Source organism: Panthera tigris, chromosome C1, assembly GCF_018350195.1.
Source record: "Panthera tigris isolate Pti1 chromosome C1, P.tigris_Pti1_mat1.1, whole genome shotgun sequence".
Classification (NCBI taxonomy): domain Eukaryota; kingdom Metazoa; phylum Chordata; class Mammalia; order Carnivora; family Felidae; genus Panthera; species Panthera tigris.
In genome coordinates, this window is record NC_056667.1 from 36837219 (window position 1) to 36862890 (window position 25672).

Consider the following 25672-nt stretch of genomic DNA (forward strand, 5'->3'; position numbering starts at 1 on the left):
TTTCTTTTACGTTTTCAGTGAGGTTGTAAAGTAAAACTTATCCCACATATGCCTGTCATTCTCAGGTGGTCAAATGTCCCAAGTGGGGGGTGGGAGGGGAGCCGGAATCTTTCCTATAGTTTATATGAAAGAAGTAGAAGGCAGAAGTGGAAGAAGAAATAAGACAAATACGTAAGTAACTTGGGTTACAGTTATCAACTAACAAACAAATAAAGCTGATAAGCCCTGAAAACACCCTGGATACTTAAGATGGTATGAGCCAAGAGATGATCATTTTCATTATCTGATTTGGGGCTTTTTAGGAGAGACCAGCTCAGTCAAGGTATTTTGACTACATAAACGGGAGGAAGGGTAGCAAACAACTTACAATTACTAATTTATGTTCTTTCAACATGGAAAGCAACTCATTTAAAATTTGGTATATTAATACTCAAAGGACTTTACATAGCTCTTTTTCTGATCTCTAAGATAATGAAATAGAGATTTCTGCATACACTCTGGTCAGAATACATACAATATCGACAGCAATATTTTATATTTAACACTTTAGTTTGCAATAAACTTTTGTGTAATCATTCAAACTCGTTATGGAGTCTCTACCATGTACCCAGTCCTGCACCCAGCACTAGTGCATACAGAAGACCCTGAAGCTTTCAGCCTACGGGGGAGCAAGGTGTTGTCACAGAGTTACTATGCAATGTGACAGATGTTATGACAGAGAGATGCCCAAAGTGCTTTGGTAGCATAAATAGGTCTTTGTGTTCTATGGATGAGAAAATCATGGCTCAGAACGAATAAGTGACTTACCTAAGTTTTACAGCTAGCAATGAGCAACCCAGGATTCATCAGTCAAATCTGCTCTTAGGGCCAGTACTCTCTCTAGAATACTCCAGCTGTCAGACACTTACCTCCTAAAGCCTTCATCACCACAAGAACACTTTTAAGTTCTGTACTAAATGACCAAACTGCTACTCTGCCTGTGTGACTGAAGAGATGGCCTAATTTATTAATATTTTCCTTCTTTTCCAAATTCTTTTTCTCTACTCTAGTGTTTCATTGTTGAATGACAGGGAGGGATGGTTGAGAACGGAACCTTCCTTAGAATAACTGTGGAGGTCTTCTGAAGTACCTGGGTCTGGAAAGAATACTGAGCTGAGTTTCAAGGCCAGTTAGTACCTTTAGCTTCAGTATCAAGTTACTCTTGGACCACAAGGAAAAATACCAAGTCTATCGGATTTGCTTTCTATTTCAGATATTTCAGCAATCCCGCCTCCTTTCCTGACAAATGTCTTTGAAAAGTTATTGAAATAAAGAACAAGAGCTCTGAGTTTCCCAAAAAGCTAGTAAAGCCAGACCAGCAGGTGGTCTTAATTAAATCAGTGGTTTCCAGGGTCCTCTTGAAGAACAAGAAATAAATTTCTTGAAATATATTTAAAGTAGAAATGTAATTCAAAGAAAGACTATTTAAGCTTAACATGACTGACCTCATTTACTCAAGATAATGGTTTAAAAAAAAAACACCTCTGAGGCCAGTGGTCCACGATGGTTCAGCCTACTGACTATGCCCCGTGATCTACCCCCTAGAAGTCCTGCTTTAGACATTACAGGGCTGACATTTCTTTTTTTTAATTTTTAATTTTTTTAAATGTTATTTATTATTGAGAAAGAGAGAGAGACAGAGCATGAGCATGGGAGGGGCAGAGAGAGAGGGAGACACAGAATCCGAAGGAGGCTCCAGGCTCTGGGCTGTCAGCATAGAGCCCAACACAGGGCTTGAACCCATGAATCATGAGATCATGACCTAAGCCGAAGTCGGACACTTAACCGACTGAGCCACCCAGACACCCCTACAGAGCTGGCATTTCTATTGCAGAAAACCAAAGACAACAAAGCAGCTGGACTGACAATTCCAAATCTGCTTCACTCAGCTGGCTGACAAATGTAGTCAGGGTCCCAGGGGACTGTTGCTCAATGGTAGAAAGCAGGTCTCATAGTTCAGGGTACAATTCCTGGCATCTCCTGAATGTAGTATTTCCAGGGATTGATATTAACAAGTGTTCAACAAATATTTGCTGACTGATTGATTGCCAGGTCAATTATGTGTATACACTTCAAATATACATTTCTAAAAAAAGAAATTCCCTGAAAAGCTCAGCTAAGGTATAAATTACATGGGTGTCCTGTAAACAAAAGCACAGAGCAGTCAGAGAAAGGAATCCCTGGAGGGTAGAAGTGAGCAATGTTTTGAAACGTATAAATAAATGATTGCTATACGTGATCAAAACAAACTATAGCACAAACCTAGGTGGCCCAATTAATTAGAGATGAGGGCACAGGCAGGTGTCTTTAGTGGTTATATATAGTTAAACATTGTTTCTGAGAACCTCATTTCCAAGTTATGATTACTGGCTTACAAAGACAACACTGGCCTTAAAAACACTTTGTAATACTGGTATGGACAGCCATTAAGGAAGGAAATTAATTAGAATACAAATCTCATTTTTTCTTATACTGTACTCTGATTCCACCAGTTGATTAAACATATAGGTCAAGATGATTCTGGCAGAGAACTGTGGTTTACCCAGTTCCATTCCCTGAATCAGAAGAAAAGCAAAATTAGTATTTCAACATTTTTTTCAAGCAACATCACTAAGAACTTTACTATCACAGTAACTAAGGATTAGCTGCCTCTAGGTCAGGTTCAGAACTTGAATAACTGCAGGCAGCAAACAGAGGGTGGGGTGAGGGAAAGCCTGAAGGTTGTGACCTCCGAAGGACGGAGATGGGAAGAAGGGACACAGCTCTAATTCCAGTTCTGGAGCCAGATTTTGTTAAAACCTTGAGAAAGCCTAGTGGTCAGTTACCCCATGTGCTAATACTGCTAGGGTTAAGGCATTTGGGATTAACTTGAAACTGGTTCTTTAGCTTAGAAAATTAACTCCTGAATCCTAGAACTAAAGATCTCAGTGTTGCTGAAGGAAGATACTTAGGTTAAATCTGGTGGAAGCTACTATGCAAATACACCTTTCAAATAAAGTACCTCGGACATGGCAAAATATAACTTTATAATTTAAAATATATAAAACTCTTGAACTTAAAAAAAGTTTCTTAAACGGTTGTCTCATTCATGAGACAAATATTTATTTGTGACTTGGTACACAGTAGGCACTCAATAAATGCTATTATTATTGTCCATTCCTGTTTCCATATGGTGTTTCTTAAGGAGGAAACTGACAGACATTCCCACATTCTTTCTCAAATGGCCCTGTGAGGAGGAAGGAAATAGCCCAGTGTGGCTACTGCCACTTCATCTTTGGGGAAGTATAAGTGGCAACAGGCTGAGGTTCACCAAGGTTCTAGACTCCTGGACTTTAGCACTTCCTTTCTGCACCTTAAGTGTTGACTGCAATGCCATGATTTAGATGCTATTTTTCATGATGGTACATAAGCATAACTTTTTGTTTGTGGGTTTCAAAAATACAAACAGCTATTCTCACATTCAAGCTGACAGCTAAGAAAAAGTGTAAGAAGGCTGGAAGGAATATATAATTGGGCAAACTCTTAATTCCACTCTGTGGACCTAGACCTGGAAATAAGATAATACTCTGAAAAAGGCGACCACTTACTTGTTCTAAATTTTTCCTTGAGGGCATCCAGATCCTCCTTCAGGGCAACTTGCATCCACACCAACCCAACGCAGGCCACAACACAGGCGGCAAGGATGACAAAAGCACAGAGGGGATAACAGATCTTGCAGCATCGTAAGTAGTCTCCCCTGATCGTAAGAACAGATTCAATCAGGAGTACAAAAATGATTATGAGTACAGCTGTATTAGAAATAGCATGCATGTGTTGCCATATAGTTGTTTACCAGGGAACATTGGGTAACACACGTAAATCTGAACAGCGGGTTGAAGGTGACTAATTAAGACCTTATGAAGAGTTCATCTTTTGGATACAAAGGTTTCAAACTTCACATGACACAGAAAGAGATCCTGTGGGCACGGCAGCCCACAGCCATCATCATGGATTCAGGTCTTTGGAGATACACTCGTGTTAGGAAAGTGTAAAGACCAGATCTCTGCAATTCCATTACAGCACTACAATTTCCCTATTTCTGGCTCTCCAACATATATTCCCTCCAGGGGACCCTATTTCCTATTATTGAAACTTCATAGACTTTTGAGCAAGTTTTAGTGCAAACAGAAGAAATAGGAGCCCGTAGGTTTAAGTGGACACCTGGAACACTCTAGCTTATCGGCTCAGAAGGCAGGAAACATGGAAAAGGGTTAGATTTCACACCAAACTTCAACCAGCACTCAAGGTCTAAAGTAACTCATCAGGGCAACTATTCCAGTAGAACTATTCATCATCTTTCCATATCCCAAATCCGAGACTGCTTTTAACTGCTTAATTTGACAAAGCTCATTAGAAACCAAACTCTTCCTTTAACAAAATAAAAGGACAAAGACACTCTAAACAAACAAAAAAACCTCAAAGGATTTATCTCTTTTAGCACTCCAACCTTCTGCCTAGCTCTAGCTTCCACATCCTCAGCAGAATATTCTTTGAGTGTGCTCTCTTGGGAGGGTCCCAGGGCACCTTCGAGGTTCCCTTTAGCCTTTTTCCATCCTGGGCCCAATTCCCAATGTTCTCAAAGCTCATTTGGATTTGCCTAGTGGCTGCACCATCTCAAAGTGGTTTGGAAAAAAGTTGCCTCATCTTTTTGTCTCCCACTCTCCACATACTCTCAAGTGTCACACTTTGTATGTTCCTCACCATATCCTCCCACCATCAAGGTTCAGACTCATCAAGAGTGTGAAAAATAATCTTCAGCCTTAAAGTTCCTGTCTTTACTACACTTTTTAAAAAAGGTCTACTCCCCAAAGCTTCTTTGCTCCCATGTACCTATTCTTAGCTTTTCTGCCACTCCCAACTTGCTCTCTCTGGGCTCTTGGTACATTCCCCAAGTCCATACTTCCACCCTGGATTCTGAATTCTTTATACACTTACAGACAGATCTCTAACTTCTTCATTCAGAACCTGAGCTCATCTTCTCCCTAACATCTTTTCTTCCTGTTTGCTGTCCAAGGTCTACACCCTTTTTGCTTTGTAAGAACACCCTTCTCCTTCCTTTCAATTTTCCCCTTTGGTAATATAAGGAAATGCCTTTTCCCCACCCCACCCCTCACCACTGCATCACTCACTTGACGAAACGAGAGCGATTTCCAACTAAACCGAATTCTTCTTCCTCCTCAGAGCTGGATTCAGAGTCTGAGTCAGGAGGCTCAGTGCGAAGAAGGCGGTGGCCTGAGCCTTTCTTGGGCTTCTTTCTCCGACTGTCCCCAGCCAAACCAATCAATGCATTGAGCTCTTTGCGCTTCTTCATCTTCTTGTGTGGGGTGAGTGGAGCACCCACTCCTGAGCTGCCAGGTTCGTACCCGACGCCCAATTCTCTCGCTGCCTTGGAGCTGCCTTCCAGGGTGGGAAATCTGGGCCAGAGCCCTGGGTCACTCCCACCCAGGGGTGGGACTGACCAGATCCGCTGGGGGCTAGAGATTGGAGCCCAGAGGAAAGTGAAACTCAGATGGGTGGGGGAAGTCACATAGAGATGGCCAGGGAGCTGGTGATCAAAATGGGTAAGGCTCTGGGCATGGAGTTTCAATTAGATAAGAGGGTGGATAGGGGAGCAACCTCTATCTCCCAATAAGTAGATATTTCTAACTGTGCTCCAGGAACTGGGGAAGGGCACACAGATGGGTGTTTTGGCCTTCCAGGGCAGGACTTCCAACTGAGAGCGAAAAGAAACTTGTTCTTGAATGAGAGGAGAGGGGGAGGTGCAGAGCTAGACAGTGGGAATGCGCTAGTCGCTCTCTAGCTGGAGAGGTGGCAGCAAGAGGGGGCTCGCAGCCCCGACACAGCCTAGGCGCCAAGAAAATGCCCGGGTCGGGGTGATCACGGTCCTTCGGCCTCCGCCCTGAGTTTGAAAGGAGCCCGAGACTGAGGAAGGCCTAGAACCCGGCTCGGAGGGCTAAGCCTGCCAAGCGCCAGTCCTTCACCTGGGAGACCCCAACCCTCCTGTCTGGGCCAGCGGCGTGGCGCGGTGCAGAAGGGCGACGGCGGCTCAGCCCACCTGAAGCGCTCCCGCCCAGAGTTTGAGGTGTTCGGCAAGGGCGACTCTCGGCAACTCACACGCGCCGCTTCCACTCCAGCCGCGACTCCGGCCCCCGCTCCGGTTGCAGCCGTAGCTGCTCCAAACGTGCTGGCGGTGGCGGTGGCGGCGGCGGCGGCGGCCGCGGGCTCCAAACCCGGGCCATCGCTCCAGCCCCAGCTCACTTCCCCTTTGGCACAGCAGCCGGCGCTGCCTGCCAGTAAGCCGCGCTTCCATTGGCCGTCAGCCGGGTGACGTCACACGAGGACGCGAGCCGTGGTGGGAAGCGGGGCGTTAAAGGGGCCCTGGCTTCGGCGAGGGCTGGGTCCCGCCGGCAGTTTGGGGAGGCCCCGCCCCCAGGAGGGCCACCTGGGACCAGCCGGTTCACTTGTCCCGGGCGGAGTTTTCTTTCGCCAGGTGCTGGGGTGAAGGCCGGCAAAATACCCAGCTGCTCGACCTGCTTGTAAAATGCATCAGCCACCTGACCCCCGGTTGTGATCTGGGCTAACACAGTCTAGAGACTCCGCCCCCCTGACTCGGTTGCTGTTTATGAAAAGTTTAGGCGTGTTACAGGTTAGTGACCCGGTTGAACACATTCTTTCATTGTATAAATATTTTCTGAGAGCTTACTACTTGTCAGGAGCAGCTCTAGCGCTGGGGACACAGCGATGAGCTAAATAACCACCTGCTTTTCTGCGTAGGGTTGCCAGATTTAACAAAAACAGCACATCAGGAAAACTTGAATTTCAGATAAACAACGAATTTTTTTCAGTGTATAAGTATATCCCATGCAATGTCTGAGACGTCTTCATACTGGAAAGTCAATCTTTTTTTTAACTCTGAAATTGAAATTTAACTGGATGTCCTGTATTTTATCTGCCAACTCTATTTCTGCAGCTTATATTCTAGTGGGAGGAGAGTAACAACGGGCAAGTATATTAAATGTCAGGAGGTGACAAATGTTATGAGGAAAACTGAAATGTGATAAGGGGATAGGGAGTGGCTCATGATAAGGGAGGGCACCTTTGGTTAGATACTGGGAGGAAGACAGGTGGGGAGTTGTGCGATGGCCTTGAGGAAGGAGTGACCTGGAAGATCTGGTGTGGCTGAACCTGAAGAACAAAGAGGAGATTGGTAGGAAATGAGGGCAGGCAGCGTCAGGGGCTAGATCTTGTAGGGCTTTATGGACCATGATGAAGACTTTGGGAAACGATTGGTGCTTAAAACTGTGTCAAAATTTCAGAAATAACAGAAGTTAAATCAATGGATCATAGAAGTAGTAATTAGTAAAACTGTATTGTACATACACTACTTAAAGACAGTTTGCAAACTGGGAGCAATCAAACCAAAACTTGGAACTAGGCTCAAGGGTATATCATTATAAAAAAGCTTGTATAGGGGCATCTGGCTCAGTGGGCTAAGCATCCAACTTCGGCTCAGGTCAGGATCTCAGAGTTTGTGAGTTCGACCCCCCACATTGGGCTCACTGTTCTCAGGGCAGAGTTCACTTTGGATCCTGTTTCCCTCTCTCTCTGCCCCTCCCCAGCTCCCTCTCTCACTCTCTCAAAAATAATAAACATTAAAAAAAAAAAAAAAGAAGCTTGTATAGTAACAAAGCAGTGACTTCACAGTGATTGGTTATAAATATTAGAATTTTCTTAAATGATAGGGAATTGGCCAGTGGTTACCTCACATTACCCTTGGAAGCAATTTAAGTTTTGCTTATGATTTCTAGGGGCACAAGCAACCCAGGTCAAGTTAGCCTTGCAAACTTAAAGCTAAATTAAGCTTTATTTGTATGATTAAACTGGCTTTGTCTGCTCAGGGAGTTTTCAAGGCTGGTCTCCATTTGTTTTTGATTTTAATAATCCCTTTTCCCCCCATGTTGGTCATTGTCTCAGCACGCTGAAGGTATGACCAACCAATATAGCATTATTCTTGGTTACTACATTGATGTAGTCAGGCCGCAGAATCACACATTCTATGTTCCCAGTAGTTGAGTCATCAGGCAGGAGGGCCATTAGTTACCATCTTCATCATTTATGTGGCTATTGCTGATTTCATTCAGTTGTCTGATCCTGATGGCTACCATTTGGCATATGACTGGCTGCTGACAGGCATTTAAAACCCTCCAGAGTATGCAACATGCTGGAGAGGTTAATGCGATGACTGTAAGGAAAACAATAACCAAGGACTGAGAAATTTTCCAGAGCAGAGATTCCCAGGGGCCAAGATTTAACCAACTAAATAACTCAAATGGGTTATAATCAGATTCATGTTTTACCTAAGTCAATCTATATTTTTTGAATAATGTGCAATTGGGTTTCAATTTTTTATGAGTTATTTATTTACATAGGCATCACATCATGTATTAGCATGATTAGTTAGAACAGGCTGAACTTGAGGAGGTTGTAGGTCAGAAACCAGTGTTGGCTAAATTGGCTTCTATTTGATGTGAGCAATCAGGTAGTTTAATGAGAGGGATTTCTATGGAAACAAAATAAAAACAAAGGTTAATAGTTCAAGCAAATTACAAATACTGCTTCTGAGTTTGAGGTTATGATTCTGTATAATTATCCCCATTTCTGTCAAATATAACCACAGTAAGACTAGTTTGTTTATAAATTAAGTAGTTTCAATAAACGGGGCCTGATTATTTGCATAAGTACAGCAAGAATAGTGACTGACCATATAGGCTCTTTAAAATCTGCTTTGCTAGAACTTCTCTCAGATTGCACTTTCCAAAGCTTCTTGAGGCTAGGAAGCCAAGCCAATGACTTGTCCAATTGTGTCCTGTTACAAGGAGAACAGATTCTTATTGAACTTATGCAAATACATATATTATCATAAAAACAAGAATATTTAATAGGAGTTTCTGAATACAGGAGGGATCAGGTAGGGAGAAAAAGATAAATGTTTTAACCTCGGTCACAAAGACATTTTACCAAATTGCTATAAGTTACAGATAGCATGAAAGAGAGGAGAAAAAGGGGTTCTTTAAATCTGGAGAACAAAGCATTAAAGAACTAGCAATGTTTTTGTTTTTTTTTTTTACTAGCAATGTTTTAAATGGAATAAAAATTACAATCATCTCATCAGTTCCTTCAGTGTTAGGCAATTAATCCCTAACTTTTGCTTCATCTTGAGTTAGCAGCTTTATGAATCAATCAGCTTTCCATTGGAGCTTTAGAAATTCTTACTTTATGTGATGTTCTGATCTTAACGATACCAGAAACCTGAATTTTAGAATACTTGTCAAGGTTTTTTCCATTTATCTCTTTGAAGATGAAGCACTTTTGCAGGAATACTTTTGCAAAAGCATCAAAGTGAAACAATAACAGTCTATAAGTTACAAAAGAGTTTAAAAGATCTGGTAAGAGTTCACATACACATACAAAGACAATGATGAAATTGACAACTAAATTTGGTTCTTTTTGTGACATACATTTAAAAATCATGGCTGATAAGGTTATACCAGAACACATCGGATTTTTAGGAATTTCATACAATCTCTGGAACACTTATATTAACATATATAAGTATAAGCTAAAGAAAGTTCAGCATCGCTTCTTATTTGACCATTCTTCCCATGTAATTTAACATCTCAAATGACCAAAGAAATTAACATTTCTTTTACTACTTTATTCAGAATTTCATCTGGGGAAGTTTGTTACAAATGTCAAAAGACAAATTATTATTTGATAAAATACAATCATAGATCACTGTGATACAATATTTAGTTACCCATTAAACCAAAGTGATACAAGATTTAAAAAGCACCTGGGTGGCTCAGTCAGTTGAGTGCCTGACCTCGGCACAGGTCATGATCTCACAGTTCGTGAGTTTAGGCCCCACATTGAGCTGTGTTCTGATGGCGCAGAACCTGCATGGGATTCTCTGTCTCCCTCTCTCTGCCCCTTCCCCGCTCGTGTTATCTCTCTCTCTCTCTCAAAAAGAAATAAAAAAAAAATTGATAAATAAATGAAAGTTATGTTTACACTATACTGTCATCTACTAAGTGCGCAATAGCATTATGTCTAAACAGTCTATACTTTGATTAAAAATACTTTATTGCAAAAAAAAATGTTAACCATCATCTGAGCTTTCAGTGATTATACTCACTGATCATGGATCACCATAACAAATATAATAATGACAAAGTTTGAAATATTGTGAGGATCACCTAAGTGTGATGCAGAGACACGAAGTAAACAAATGCTGTGGGGAAAATGGCGCTAGTAGACTTGCTTGACCCGCGGTTGCCACAAACCTTCAATTAAAAAAAAAAAATGCACTTATCTGCGAAGTGCAACAAAACAAAACACAATAAGATGAAGTATGTCTGTATTCATCTGGAGTTCTGGGCAGAGGCTGGGGCCTGAAATATAAATCCGAAAGCTATCAAGTGTAGGTGGTTTTTAAAGCAAAGTGCTTTGAACCACTTGGAAAAAAGTCACTTGAAGTAATTTTTATACCCCCATATTATTGTGGTAATTATTCATCTTTGTCTGGGATACCCCCTCCAAAGCCTAGGCCTGTCTCTTATTTGTCTGTATGTGTCTAGCCCAGAGCTAGGCATCTAATAATAATGAGCCAATAAATATGTAATGTTTACAGAAGGGGGAAGGGTTGAATACAGGTACTAATAGAGTTTTGGAATCAAGAGATATGGGATGAAGTCATGCTTGTAGTACTAGCTCTGTCAACACGGAAGCCATTTAAATTCTCTGAGCTTTCAGTTGGTTGAGCGTTGGGCTCTTGGTTTTGGCTCAGTCACGATCTCATGGTTCATGGCTTCAAGCCCCGCCTTGGGGTCTGTGCTGACAGCACGGAGCCTGCTTGGGATTCTCTGTCTTCCTGTCTCTCTGCTCCTCCTGCACACACACTCTCTCTGTCAAAAATAAATAAATAAGCATTAAAAAAATTCTCCAAGCCTTAGTTTTCTCCTCTGCAAAATGGGGATTAACATTTGTTTCACAGGACAGTTAAGATACTACTCTCCTCTCATTTGTCTAGCCCGGATAAGGTGCTTGTGAAAGGGCTTTTGAAGCCCCAATTATGGTGCAGTTATTCTGTTTTTATTATCTCCTTTTTTTTCTAGAACTGCGCTGCTCAGTATGGTAGCCACTAGCTACACATGGCAATTTAAAGTTGACATTTAACTTAATTAAAATTAAATAAAAAGTTTAAGTTAGTTTCTTAGTCTCACTGGCCACTGTGTCCCATAGCCATATGTGGCTAGTGGCTATTGGGCAGCATAGAACATTTCCATCTCTATAGGAAGTTTTATTGGACAACTCTGCACTAGCACCTTCCTGAAGGTCTGGGGACAGGCAGGAAAGGGTCCTGACTTCAGGAGGCATTTCACAAACACGTTCTGGGGTCATGAGAGTCCCCAGGCAAGACTGGTGGCTAGCTTAGGACAGCCCTTCCCATGGCCCTCTTGTGTTGTAGATGTCACATCGTCACCCAGGGAACCAGGGACTGAGAAATCCAGGGGAGTGGTGCTGGGCTGAGGATGCATGACCTAGCTGCAATGACTTCCGGTCAGCCAGACTCTGCCCTCTCTGCAGATGGGGCCCTATCCCAGGACTGGCCAGTGGGCTAGTCATGGGTGGGGAGACTTGAGGAGTGGAGCTGAGAGCTAAGGGGATACTTCTGCTCAGTCTGTCATTTAGCCCCTCTGTCTGTCTGTTTGTCTGTTGATCTGTGGATAACAGCCCTCCTGTGTTGGGTAAACATCCCAAAGGATTCCGAGGACCTTTGAAAGTTGCTGGTCAGGTGTCTTCTCTCAGGAGCTCTTGGTGCCTCTCTGGCCTCCTCCTTCATACCTGGGACTGTTAAGACCAGAGGTGAAGCCAACCTTCTCAGAGCAAGTATTCCTGCACTGAGAAGCCTATGGTGTGCTCCCACACCAGACTCACCAATGTTGTGACCCATCTTTTCATTTGGGGATGTTCATATATCTGTGGAACCCTTATAACCCTTCCAAACCTTGTCTGAAATGCAGTGTGAACTTGACTAAATCACTCTGTGGGTCTGATGCTTCAACTTCCCTGTCTGTAAACTGGTAATAAGAATATTCCTTGCCCAGCTTTCTGGGGAGGGAGTGGCATGAAAGTGCTTTATATGCTGTGAAGTGTCACGTAGGACAAGTGATGCCTACTAAATCCTCCTAGCATCTCTGTGGGGAAGGTGGGCAGAGATGACATTCCCATGCTCAAAATCTCAACCTGTATAGGTGGAAAGCCAAATCTTGAGACCCTCTGCTACCTTGGGAAAATTCCACAGAGCACTGTCACTTGGGAAAACTGAGGCACAGAGTGGGGGCAAACTTGCCCAACATCATGGTCAGAAATCAGATCCAGGGCTTCTAATTCTTGGGTTGTGGCTCTTTGAGATCTCAGATGAATCCTTTCCTCTGGGATCCAAGTCCATGCCTGAACTCTGCCACTTGGTAGCTGTGTGATCTCAGGGGAATTACTGAGCCTCTGTGAGCCTCTACTTTTGTGAAATGGTGGTAGTAATAGTACCCAAGACCAACTACATAATTTGGGGGGCCCAGTGCAAATGAAAATGCAGGGCTCCTTGTTCAAAAAGCAGGAAAAAAAGCCTTTTTTCTTGCTTCTGTGATTTTGCACTCAACCTGTTTATTATTCACTATTTAAAGTTGCAGTCCTTTGGGCATGGGGATACTCACAGGGGTATGGGGCCCTGCCTCATGACTTGGCAGGCATCCTCAACCCAATTTTCCCTATGCCTGAATCCAAGCCCCTGCCTGGGACAGAGGCCAGGGAGCAGGCAGCCAAGAACCCATTCTGGGGAGGGTGAGGCGGGGAGACAATGAGAGGCAGAGCTATGTGTCAGCTGAGTTTCCAAGTCCCCAGAGTGTGCTCCATTATTTCATTGGACTTCACTTACAAAACACAAATTCAAAGTTAAAATAATTAAGAATTATAAGATGGTAGCCACAGAGCATTAAACCCCAGTTATGGACTGCCCTTCTGAGTGGAGGGCTCTGTGTAACTGCACTACTCACACATCCATGAAGCTGGCCCTGATAATACCCAGCTTACAGGGTAGCTGTGAACACGTAATGTGCCTATCCCATAGGAAATGTCAATAAATGTCTCAATAAATGTCAGCTATTCCATTAATGTCATTATTAATTATTAAATGTGATTTACTACAGATTTTAAATTTTGATTAAAAACTTTTTAATGTTTGTTTATTCTTGAGAGAGAGAGAGAGGGAGAACGAGCGGGGGAGGGGCTGGGAGAGACAGAGACACAGAATCTGAAACAGGCTCCAGGCTCTGAGCTGTCAGTACAGACCCCAATATGGGGCTCGAACCCACAAACTGTGAGATCATGACCTGAGCCTAAGTTGGACGCTTAACCAACTGAGCCACTCAGGTGCCCCTAAAATTTGATTTTAATGATGACTTGGTAACACATCGTCATTTACCTAATCGAATGTGCTGCTTCCATCTGCTATAAGAAGCCTCTCTGCCATCATCATATTTCTTGGTGGTTTGCGATGGTCAAAGTGGGGGGAGGGAAGATAAACAAACATTTAGAAATACTTAGATATCAGGCATTTTGGTGTTAATCCTCACCACAATAAGCCAATCCTCACTAGGCAAGCACCTTACCATACTCTAACTGAGAAGGAAATCGATGCTCAGAAAAAGAGGCACTGCACGTCAGGGGCAGATGCTGGGGCCTGAATCTGGATCTGTTTGCCTCTGAAGCCCAACTTGTTCACCCAGGGAGCCCGCAGCCTGAGGCCTTTGTCTGCAGCTCATCTGGGAAGGGACCACCAGTAAGGGTCTGTCCTCTCCTGGGATGGCCTCATCTGCTTCCCCCAACCCTTTTCCCATTCTTTTCCTTGCTTTGCCAGCAGCTGTATCCTGTACCCTGATGAGAGGCCTAAGGACAATGGGAAAGGGAAAGATTGGGTGGTAGGAAAGGGGCCAGGCTCCAAGCTAAACAATTGTTTCTCTCCCAGTGGGTCCCAGGCAGCCGGAAACAGCAACTGGTTCCCAGCATTATCATGGGCAGGGGTGAGAGCTGCCCCCACTGGGATTCTCCTTCTATTCTGGGCCCAGCCTCCTCTCAGTTGCTGCAAGTTTTTGTGCCTCGGCTGTGTCGTAGCCTCAGTTTCCCCATCTGTCAACTGTCTTTAGCCCCCAGCACAGGGCCCTGTACTGGGAGGACCTCAGGGACTATTTGCTGGATTAAATTATGGGGGAAATAGATGAAACTCTAAAGAGTTTCTAGGCATTGTCCTTCTTTTTGGTTACTTTATCCATCCAGCAACCCTGGTCTGAGGGAGCCCTTGCAGGGGGCTGTGTGAAGCTCTGGAATACACCAATAATATCCATGTTCTGCCCTGCAAGAGTTTCCAGGAAGCAGGAAATGGCCCTGGGGGTAAATACCACAGAGGAGGTTTATACTGGAAGTGGGGGGGAAGCAAGTCTGGAGTGACTGAGCTTATTTTGGGATGAGAACAATAATCCTGAGAAGAAAGAGCATGCACTGTGGCCTCCAGCCCACTTGCCCTCTTCCCCTGGAGCTTGTGCTGGAGAAGGGGCTGCAAGTGACCACAGGAGCCCTGGACTAGCACATCTGGGTGCAGGTCTCACCCTTTCCCCCCACTAGCTGTGTGACCTTAGGCAAGTTCCTTTTCCTCTCTGAGCCTGTTTCCTCATCTATAAATTGGAACTAACAAAGCTTACCTCCTGGCAGTGCTTGTGGTAAAGATTAAATTTAAATGGCATGTATTAAAAGCTTCAAGGGAGTTTGCAAAGTGCATTAAGTAAACAGGGAGGCCAGGAAACAGACCTTTGAGAAATCCCATTTTAACCATGAAACTTAAATAGCACAGGCTGGGAGAGGAGGTGATGGGATCATGAAAGGAAGTCTCTTTTGCAAAGAAGAACTGTGTGTGTGTGTGTGTGTGTGTGTGTGTGTGTGTGTGTGTGTGTCTGCTTCATCAGTCAAGGCTGGGTGTTTATGGATGAAGGAGTAAATGGTGGGAGAGGCTGAATCAGCAAAGCCGTGTGACAGAACAACTTAAGGGAGGCTTCCTGGGCCCTCCTGAGTCCTTTTCTGAGAGAATAGCACTAGCTCTGTGTGTCTAAGCCTAAGACTGAAAAGTCCAGCTCCCTCTGAGACCAATTCCTACTTAGAGAAGATGCACTGGGACACAATAAAGACATGCATGGCCTTGTACTGCCCTCTTCTGGTTTTCTAGAAAACTGCACTTTTAAGATGTGGACATTTTCCACTCCTATAAATGGTAACTCTCCTGTGACCAGCCCTGTGTTGGGAGGTGGGAACACACAGATAGACAAAATCATATTCCTGTTATTCAAGAACTCCTGGGTGTGTGTGTGTGTGTGTGTGTGTGTGTGTGTGTGTAAGAAGAGACAGAGACACACACACAGAGTGAAAGAGAGAGAGAGAAGAAAAACAGACACATAAGCAATAAAGGTGTATCAGCACCATGATGCAAGATGCAGAAAGGTTAGGGATGTCATTTAGGAAAGTTTTTGAGACTTCATCTATTCATCCATCTATTATATATTTATTGAGTCCTTAATGTATTGTAAAAACTTATCTTTGTGCCTGAGCTACAACTTATCTTTGTGCTTGTTACAGCTGTAACAAAATACACAAAAAAATCTCTGCCTGCCTGGATTTAATGAAGGGAAATAATTCGAAATAATGCAAAATAATGCAAAAATAGATAGTGTTGGATGCTGAGTACTAAGGAGAAAAATGAAGCAGGAAAGGAGGACAGGGAGTATCGTTGGAGTGATTGCAACTTTTTGAAGTAACGTTTCAACGAAGTAACATGGAACATGACTGAGTAAATTGTACTGGGCTTTCCCTCCTGAATAAGCAGCTAGAAAATTGGACAAGTATATGAAGCAACTGTTCAGACATTGGACAATGCTAGCACAGGACTATGATCCATGAAAGAAGGAAAACAAACAAGGTGAGCCTAACGATTACCCTAGCTTTATGCCTGATGGCACTTTCTGGCAGAGCAGCGAGAGAAAACTCAAGAAGAGTTTCTAGGAGTAGAGTACCTTAGAGGAAGGACCTACCCAGAAAAAAGTTCTAGAAATCTGTGTAGGGGTCTCTATTGAGTCTTTGTCTAAATCCTAAGTTGTGCATGCACAGGGTGAAACTTAATGAGTGTGGGGAAATAATAACTACTGGGTAGGTATAAGCCGAACCAGGTTGGGAGACATTAAAATTCCAGCTGGCTATGGGGGAGGGAATTTGTTGAACACCTGGGTATTCAGTGGAGACCTCAAAAGGGTCATAGTAGTAGAGCTAACATAGTCTCAGAGTTAAGGTACTCTAGAGCTACCTTAATAAAAGTTAAAAAGAATAAAACTGACCCTCAAGTAACCTAAATTCCTGCCCAAACTAAACAAACTTCAACATTCTTTAAAGGAAGGAAACAAAATTCAGACCCTCAACAATGGAACATTCACAATGTCTGACATTCAATAAAATGATTAGACATGGAAGGAAGCAGGAAAATATGACCTATAACCAGGAGAAAATTAATCTATAGAAATAGACCGAGAAATAAGACAGATGATGGAGTTAGCAGAAATAGACTTTGAAGTAGCTAATATATATGTATATTATATATATATGTATATACAGAGAGAGAGAGAGAGATTTGAGATTTAAATGAAAATATGAACATATGAGGAAAGAAGTGGAAGTTACCAAATGGAACTTTAAGAGTTTACAAGTACAATATCTGAACTAAAGATGACATCGTGTAACTTAAAAAACAGATTAGATAATGAAGAAGAAAACACCAGTTACCTTGAAGACATAGTAATTAAAAATATCCAACCTGTAGCAGAAAAAGAAAAAAACCAGACTTAAAAAAAAGTGAATAGAGCTTCATTACCTATGGAACACTGCAGTGATATAACATGTGGATAACCAGGATCTCAGAAAGTGTAGAGGCAGAAAAATGTTTGAAGAAATAGTAGCCAAAATGTTTTTGAAACAAGAAGGCTATAAACAACAGACCCAAGAAACTCAACAAACTCTAGAATAAACACATAGAAAACCATACCAAAGCACATCATAACAAATTTACTAAAAACCTAGTGATAAAGAGAAAATATTTGAGGCAGACATAAAAGAAGATATATATTATATACAGGGGAATAAAGATAAGAAATATCATAGATTTCTCATTAGGAACAATGGAAGCCAAAAGACAAAGGAATAATTTCTTTAAAGAGCAGAATGAGATGGGGCTCCTGGGTGGCTCAGTCACTTAAGCCTCTGGCTCAGGTCATGATCTCGTGGTTTGTGAGTTTGAGCCCCGTGTCAGCTCTGTGCTGACGGTTCGAAGCCTGGAGACTGCTTCAGATTCTGTGTCTCCCTCTGTCTGCCTCTCCCCCCGCTTGCACTCTCTCTCTCTCTCTCTTAAAAATAAATAAACATAAGAAAATAAAGAACAGCATGAGGAAAAAAGATGTTAATCTAGAATTATACATCAGTGAAAATACTCTTCAAAAATGAAGGAAAGTAAAGACATTTTCAGACAAACAAAAGCTGAGAGAATTTATACAAGTTTTCACTTTTAAAAAGGCTAAAGGAAATTCTTTAAGTTCAAATAAAATAATACCAGCTGAAAATTTGGACCTATACAAAGGAATGAAGAGCACCAAGAAAGTTAAATACAGATTTTTTTTCTTAGTTAAAAAAATTTGAAATTAACTGTTTAATGAAAAAAAACCCCAACAACATTGTATTGTGGTGTTTATGACATATATAGAAGTAAAATGTATGACAACAAAGGATAGGAAGGAGACAGAAGCATATTATTATGTCTCTTTCAATATGTATTAATTGATATAATATTGTCTGAAGGTAGATTGCGGTAAGTTACAGATAAATATTGTAAAGCATAGGAAAAAGATGCATCACTGATAGGCTAATAGTGGAAATATAATGAAATAGTAAAAACAAGCAAAAACTCTACCTAAAGAGAGGCAGGAAAAGAGAACAAAGGATATCAAAATTTGAGGGTTGTGGTTAATATAACATAGAAGAAAATTTACAATTCAGATTCTTATGTTAGAAAAAAAGAAAAGTTGGGGCACCTGGGTGGTTCAGTTGGTTAAGCATCTGACTTCAGCTCAGGTAGTGATCTCATGGTTCATGGTTCGAGCTCTGTGTCAAGCTTTGTGCTGACAGCTCAGAGCCTGGAGCCTCCTTCAGAATCTGTGACTCTCTCTCTCTCTCTGCCCCTCCCTTGCTTATGCTCTGTCTCTCAAAAAATAGATAAATGTTTAAAAATTAAAAAAAAAGAAAAGAAAAGAAGAAAGGTTGAAAATTAATTACATAAATATATACCTTAACATACCAGGAAAAAAGAGCAAATTAAATTTAAAATAAATACAAGGAAAGAAAGAAGAAAGATAGGAGTGGAAATCATTTAATAGAAAACAAGCAATAGAAAAAGTTAAACTAAAGTCTGGTTCCTTGAAAATATCAATAAAATGAGATATATCTGTACTTAGACTGATCAAGAGAAAATAGAGAAGACGCAAACTATCAACATCAGGAGTGAAAGAAAAAACATCACTACGCATCCTTTGGATGTGAAAAGGATAATAAGGTAATATTTTGAAAAACTTCATGCCAATAAATTTGACAATTTAGAAGAAATGGACAAATTTCTTGAAAAGTACAAACTGCAAAGATTACTCAAGAAAAAAAGGGATGTCCTGAAGAGCCCTATATCATAAAGAAATTAAATTTGTAATTAAAATCTCTTCCCTCTCTTCCCAAAAAATAATAAAGGAGAAGAAAATCCAGGCCTAAATTTCTTCACTGGTGAATTTTATTAAACATTAAGGGAAGAAATAATACTAATCCAACACAAACTCATTCCAAATACAACAGAGGAAGGGAGCTTTCTCCAACTTACCTTTGGAGATCAATACTCTCCTGATATTTAAAAAAAGAGAAAGACATTACAAAGAAAGAAAATTACTCACTTTTTCTTATGAAAATAGATGCAAAAATCTCTAACAAATACTGCAAATTATAACCAGCTACACATAAAAGGATATATTATGAACAACTAGGAGTTCATCTTAGAAACTGAAGTTGGTTTAGGGGCACCTGGGTGGCTCAGTTGGTTAAGTGTCCAACTTTGGCTCAGGTCATTATCTCGCAGTTTGTGGGTTCAGGCCTCATGTCAGGCTCTGTGCTGACAGCTTGCTCAGAGCCTGGTGCCTGCTCCAGATTCTGTCTCCCTTTCCCTCTGCCCCTCCCCTGCTCATGCTCTGTCTCTGTCTCTCTCAAAAATAAATAAACATTAAAAAAATTGGTAATTAAAGTTGATTTAACATCTGAAAATTAGTGCAATTCACTCTATTATAGAATAAGGGGAGAAAAACAATATTATTATCACAATGTCTGCATAACAGCATTGATAACATCCACCATCTTTAAAAGAAATTATTTATTTAAATTCAAGGTAGTTAACCTACAGTATAGTATTGGTTTCAGGAGTAGAACCCAGCGATTCATCACTACATATAACACCCAGTGCTCATCCCAACAGGTGCCCTCCTTAATGCCCATCACCCATTTAGCCCATCCCCTGACCCACCTCCCCTTCAGCAACTCTCAGTCTGTTCTCTGTATTTAAGAGTCTCTTATGGTTTGCCTCCCTCTCTGTTTTTATCGTATTTTGCTTCCCTTCCTCTACATTCATCTGTTTTGTTCCTTAAATTACACATATGAGTGAAATCATGATATTTGTCCTTCTCTGACTTATTTCGCTTAGCATAATATGCTCTAGTTCCATACACATTGTTGCAAATGGCAAGATTTCATTCTTTTTGATTGCTGAGTCATACTCCATTGTATATATATATACCACATTTTCTTTATCCATTCATCCATCGATGGACATTTGGGTTCTTTCCATACTTTGGCTATTATTGATAGTGCTGCTATAAACATGGGGGTTCATGTGTCCCTTCGAAACAGCACACCTGTATCCCTTGGATAAATGCCTAGTAGTGCAATTGCTGGGTCGTAGGGTAGTTCTATTTTGAGTTTTTTGAGGAACCTCCATGCTGTTTTCCAGAGTGGCTGCACCAGCTTGCATTGCCACCAACAATGCAAAAGAGATTGTCTTTCTCCGCATCCTCGCCAACATCTGTTGTTGCCTGAGTTGTTAATGTTAGCCATTCTGACAGGTGTGAGGTGGTATCTCATGGTGGTTTTGATTTGTATTTCCCTGACGATGAGTGATGTTGAGCATTTTTTCATGTGTCATTTGGCCATCTGGATGTCTTCCTTGGAGAATGGTCTATTTATGTCTTTTGCCCATTTCTTGACTGGATTATTTGTTTTTTTGGGTGTTGAGTTTGATAAGTTCTTTATAGATTTTGGATGCTAACCCTTTATATGATATGTCATTTGCAAATATCTTCTCCCATTCTGTCGGTTGCCTTTTAGTTTTGCTGATTGTTTCCTTCGCTGTGCAGAAGCTTTTTATTTTGTTGAGGTCACAGTAGTTCATTTTTGCTTTTGTTGCCCTTGCCTCCAGAGATGTGTTGAGTAAGAAGTTGCTGTGGCCAAGATCAAAGAGGTTTTTGCCTGCTTTCTCCTCGAGGATTTTGATGGCTTGCTGTCTTACATTTAGGTCTTTCATCCATTTTGAGTTTATTTTTGTGTATGGTATAAGAAAGTGGTCCAGGTTCATTCTTCTGCATGTCGCTGTCCAGTTTTCCCAGCACCACTTGCTGAAGAGATTGTCTTTATTCCACTGGATATTCTTTCCTGCTTTGTCAAAGATTAGTTGGCCATACGTTTGTGGGTCCATTTCTGGGTTCCCTATTCTGTTCCATTGATCTGAGTGTCTGTTCTTGTGCCAGTACCATACTGTCTTGATGATTACAGCTTTGTAATACACCTTGAAGTCCGGGATTGTGATGCCTCCTGCTTTGGTTTTCTTTTTCAAGATTGCTTTGGCTATTCAGGGTCTTTTCTGGTTCCATACACATTTTAGGATTATTTGTTCTAGCTCTGTGAAGAATGCTGGTGTTGCTTTGATAGGGATTGCATTGAATATGTAGATTTCTTTGGGTAATATTGACATTTTAACAGTACTTGTTCTTCCTATCCAGGAGCATGGAATCTTTTTCCATTTCTTTGTGTCTTCTTCAATTTCTTTCATAAGCTTTCTCTAGTTTTCAGTGTATAGATTTTTCACCTCTTTGGTTAGATGTATTCCTAGGTATTTTATGGGTTTTTTGTGCAACTGTAAATGGGATAGATTCCTTGATTTCTCTTTCTGTTGCTTCATTGTTGGTGTATAGGAATGCAACCGATTTCTGTGCGTTGATTTTATATCCTTCAACTTTGCTGAATTCATGAATCAGTTCTAGCAGTTTTTTGGTGGAATCTTTAGGGTTTTCCATATAGAGTATCATGTCATCTGCGAAGAGTGAAAGTTTGACCTCCTCCTGGCCGATTTGGATGCTGTTTATTTCTTTGTGTTGTCTGATTACAGAGGCTAAGACTTCCAATACTATGTTGAATAACAGTGGCGAGAGTGGACATCCCTGTCTTGTTCCTGACCTTAGGGGGAAAGCTCTCAGTTTTTTCCCATTGAAGATGATATTAACATTGGGCCTTTCATATATGGCTCTTATGATCCTGAGTTATGATCCTTCTATTCCCACTTTCTTGTTGGTTTTTATCAAGAAACGATGCTGTATTTTGTCAAATGTTTTCTTTGCATCTACCAAGAGGATCATATGGTTCTTGTCCTTTCTTTTATTGATGTGATGAATCACATTGATTGTTTTGCGGATATTGAACCAGCCCTGCATCCCAGGTATAAATCCCACTTGGTCGTGGTGAATAATTTTTTTAAAAAAATTTTTAAATGTTTTTTATTTATTTTTGAGACAGAGAGAGCATGAGCAGGGGAGGAGAAAAGAGAGAGGGAGACACAGAATCCGAAGCAGGCTCCAGGCTCTGAACTGTCAGCACAGAGCCCGACGTGGGGCTTGAACTCACAAACCAAGAGATCATGACCTGAGCTGAAGTCGGACACTTAACCGACTAAGCCACCCAGGCACCCCAATAATTTTTTTAATGTATTGTTGGATCCAGTTGGCTAATATCTTGTTGAGGATTTTTGCATCCATGTTCATCAGAGAAATTGGTCTATAGTTCTCTTTTTAGTGGGGTCTCTGGTTTTGGAATCAAGGTAATGCTGGCTTCATGGAAAGAGTTCGGAAGTTTTCCTTCCATTTCTATTTTTTTGAACAGCTTTAAGAGAATAGGTGTTAACTCTTCCTTAAATGTTTGGTAGAATTCCCCTGGAAAGCCATCTGGCCTTGGACTCTTGTTTTCTTGGCAGATTTTTGATTACTAATTCGATTTCCTTACTGGTTATGGGTCTGTTCAAATTTTCTATTTCTTCCTGTTTCAGTTTTGGTAGTGTATATATATCTAGGAATTTGTCCATTTCTTCAAGCTTGCCCATTTTATTGGTGTATAATTGCTCATAATATTCTCTTATTATTGTTTTTATTTCTGCTGTGTTGGCTGTGATCTATCCTCTTTCATTCTTGATTTCATTTGTGTGGGTCCTTTCCTTTTTCTTCTTGATCAAATTGGCTAATGGTTTATCAATTTTGTTAATTCTTTCAAAGAACCAGCTTCTGGTTTCATTGATCTGTTCTATTGGTTTTTGTTGTTGTTGTTTTTGTTGTTGTTTGTTTCAATAGCATTAACTTCTGCTCTAATCTTTATTATTTCCTGACTTCTACTGGGTTTCAGTTTTATTTGCTGTTCTTTTTCCAGCTCTTTAAGGTGTAGGATTAGGTTGTGTATCTGAGAACTTTTCTTCCTTCTTTAGGAAGGCCTGGATTGCTATATACTTTCCTCTTATAACTGCCTTTGCTGCATCCCAGAGGTTTGGGGTTGTGGTGTTATCATTTTCATTGGCTTCCATATAGTTTTTAATTTCCTCCTAACTTCTTGGTTAGCCCATTCATTCTTTAGTAGGATGTTCTTCAGTCTCCCAAGTATTTGTTACCTTTCCAAATTTTTTCTTATGGTTGATTTCGAGTTTCATAGCATTGTGGTATGAAAATATGCACGGTATGATCTAGATATTTTTGTACTTGTTGAGGGCTGATTTGTGTCCCAGTTTGTGGTCTATTCTGGAGAATATTCCATGTGCACTGGAGGAGAATGTATATTCTGCTGCTTTAGGATGAAATGTTCTAAATATATCTGGTAAGTCCATCTGGTCCAGTGTGTCATTCAAAGCCATTGTTCCTTGTTGATTTTCTGATTAAATGATCTGTCCATTGTTGTAAGTGGGGTGATGAAGTCCCCTACTATTATGGTATTATTATCAATGAGTTTCTTTATTTTTGTGATAAAGTGATTTATATTTTTGGGTGCTTGCACATTTGGAGCATAAATGTTTACAATTGTTAGGTCTTCTTGGTGGATAGGCCCCTTGATTATGATATAATGCCCTTATTCATCTCTTGTTACAGTCTTTATTTTAAACTCTAGATAGTCTGATATAAGTATGGCTATTCTGGCTTTCTTTTGTTGACCATTAGCATGATAGATGGTTTTCCATCCCCTTACTTTCAATCTGAAAGTGTCTTTAGGTCTAAAGTGGGTCTCCTGTAAACAGCATATAGATGGATCTTGTTTTCTTATCCATTCTATTACCCTGTGTCTTTTGATTGGAGCATTTACTCCATTGACTTTTAGAGTGAGTACTGAAAGATATTAATTTATTGCCATTATGTTGCTTGTAGAGTTGGGGGTTTCTGGTGGTGTTCTCTGGTCCTTTCTAGTCTTTGTTGCTTTTGGTATGTATGTATGTACGTATGTATGTATGTATGTATGTATGTATGTATTTTTCATCTTTTCTCCTGTCAGAGAGTCCCCCTTAAAATTTATTGGAAGACTAGTTTAGTGGTCATGAACTTCTTTAATTTTTGTTTGTCTGGGAAACTTTTGATCTCTCCTATTTTTTTGAATGACAACTATGCTGGGTAAAGAATTCTTGGCTGCGTATTTTTCTGATTCAGCACATTGAATATATCCTGCCACTCCTTTCTGGCCTGCCAAGTTTTTGTGGATAGGTCTGCTGCAAACCTGATCTGTCTTCCCTTGTAGGTTAGGGGCTTTTTTTCCCTTGCTGCTTTCATGATTCTCTCCTTGCCTGAGTATTTTGTGAATTTGACTATGATATGCCTCGTTGATGGTCAGTTTTTGTTGAATCTAATGGGGGTCCTCTGTGCTTCCTGGATTTTGATGTCTGTGTCTTTCCTCAGGTTAGGAAAGTTTTCCGCTATGATTTGCTCACATAACCCTTCTACCTGTTTTTTTCTCACTTCATCTTCTGGGACCCCTATGATTCCGATGTTCCTTTTAAATGAGTCACTGATTTCTTTAATTCTTAAATCATGCTCTTTTGCCTTAGTCTCCTTCTTTTTTCTGCTTCATTATTCTCCATAAATGTGTCCTCTATATTGCTGATTCTCTGTTCTGCCTCATCTATCCTTGCTGCCGTGGCATCCATTCAAGATTGCAGCTCAGTTATAGCATTCTTTTAATTTCATCCTGACTAGCTTTTACTTCTCTTAGCTCCACAGAAAGGGATTCTAATCTATTTTTGACTCCAGCTAGTTCTTGTTATTGTGATTCTAAATTCTGGTTCAGACATCTTGCTTGTGTCTGTGTTGGTTAAGTCCTGGCCGTCATTTCTTCGTGCTCTTTCTTTTGGGGTGAATTCCTTCGTTTCATCATTTTGAAAGGAGAAAAGGAATTAATGAGTGAAATAAAATAAAATAAAATAAATTAAAATAAAAAATTAAAATTAAAAGATTTCAAACAACACACACACACACACACACACACACACACGTAATCAAATAAATGAAGGTAGATCCTAGGTGTGTTTTGGTCTGGGTCTTGAAAGGGGCTTGACAGATTAGAGAAAAAAGGGGAAAAAAAAACAAAAGGAAATTGTTTGAAAATTTGAAAAAATGAATACACTGAAATAGAATAAAGTGAAATGATGGAAGTAAAATAGAATTTGAAAAAATTTACACAAAAGTAAAAATATAGTAGAAAAAAATTAAAGAAAAATATTATTAATAAAAATTGAAAATAAAAATAATTTTTCTCTTTCTGTATTCAAGAAAAAGAAAGAAATGAAAAAGAGAAAAAAAAATTGAATAGATGGACCAGTGAACAGACTGAAATATTATTGAAATTACTTAGTTTTCCCCTAGAAGTTAAACTATGAAGCACTTTATAGTCCATAAACTAAGCAGGCAGAGAGACTTGTGTTCCTGAAGACAGAGGTTGGCCCAGTTGGGTGGGGCTTACTGTAATGGCTCCATTCTCCACTAGATGGCGCTGCTTAGCTTACTGTGGTAGATTGTTGCAGTGC

General features: G+C 40.7%; 2 protein-coding genes across 4 annotated transcripts in view; one reads left to right on the plus strand and one right to left on the minus strand.

The window, feature by feature from the left end:
• Window positions 1-6319, minus strand: part of EFCAB14 (EF-hand calcium binding domain 14) — a 38146-nt gene extending 31827 nt beyond the window's left edge. Inside the window, exons 1-2 of one of the 2 annotated variants that reach the window (XM_007077245.2) lie at window positions 5208-6319; window positions 3627-3775 (exon numbers count right to left, since the gene is read on the minus strand). In XM_007077245.2, the coding sequence (XP_007077307.1) occupies window positions 3627-3775; window positions 5208-5389 (331 nt within the window). In that variant the 5' untranslated portion in view covers window positions 5390-6319. The remainder of the gene's footprint in view (window positions 1-3626; window positions 3776-5207) is intronic. The other variant, XM_007077246.2, reaches the window with a different exon arrangement.
• A 235-nt stretch (window positions 6320-6554) lies between these two features.
• LOC102969034 (cytochrome P450 4B1) overlaps window positions 6555-25672 on the plus strand; it is a 64721-nt gene continuing 45603 nt past the window's right edge. For both annotated transcript variants that reach the window (XM_042997014.1, XM_042997018.1), the window contains exon 1: window positions 6555-6724. In XM_042997014.1, the coding sequence (XP_042852948.1) occupies window positions 6701-6724 (24 nt within the window). In that variant the 5' untranslated portion in view covers window positions 6555-6700. The remainder of the gene's footprint in view (window positions 6725-25672) is intronic.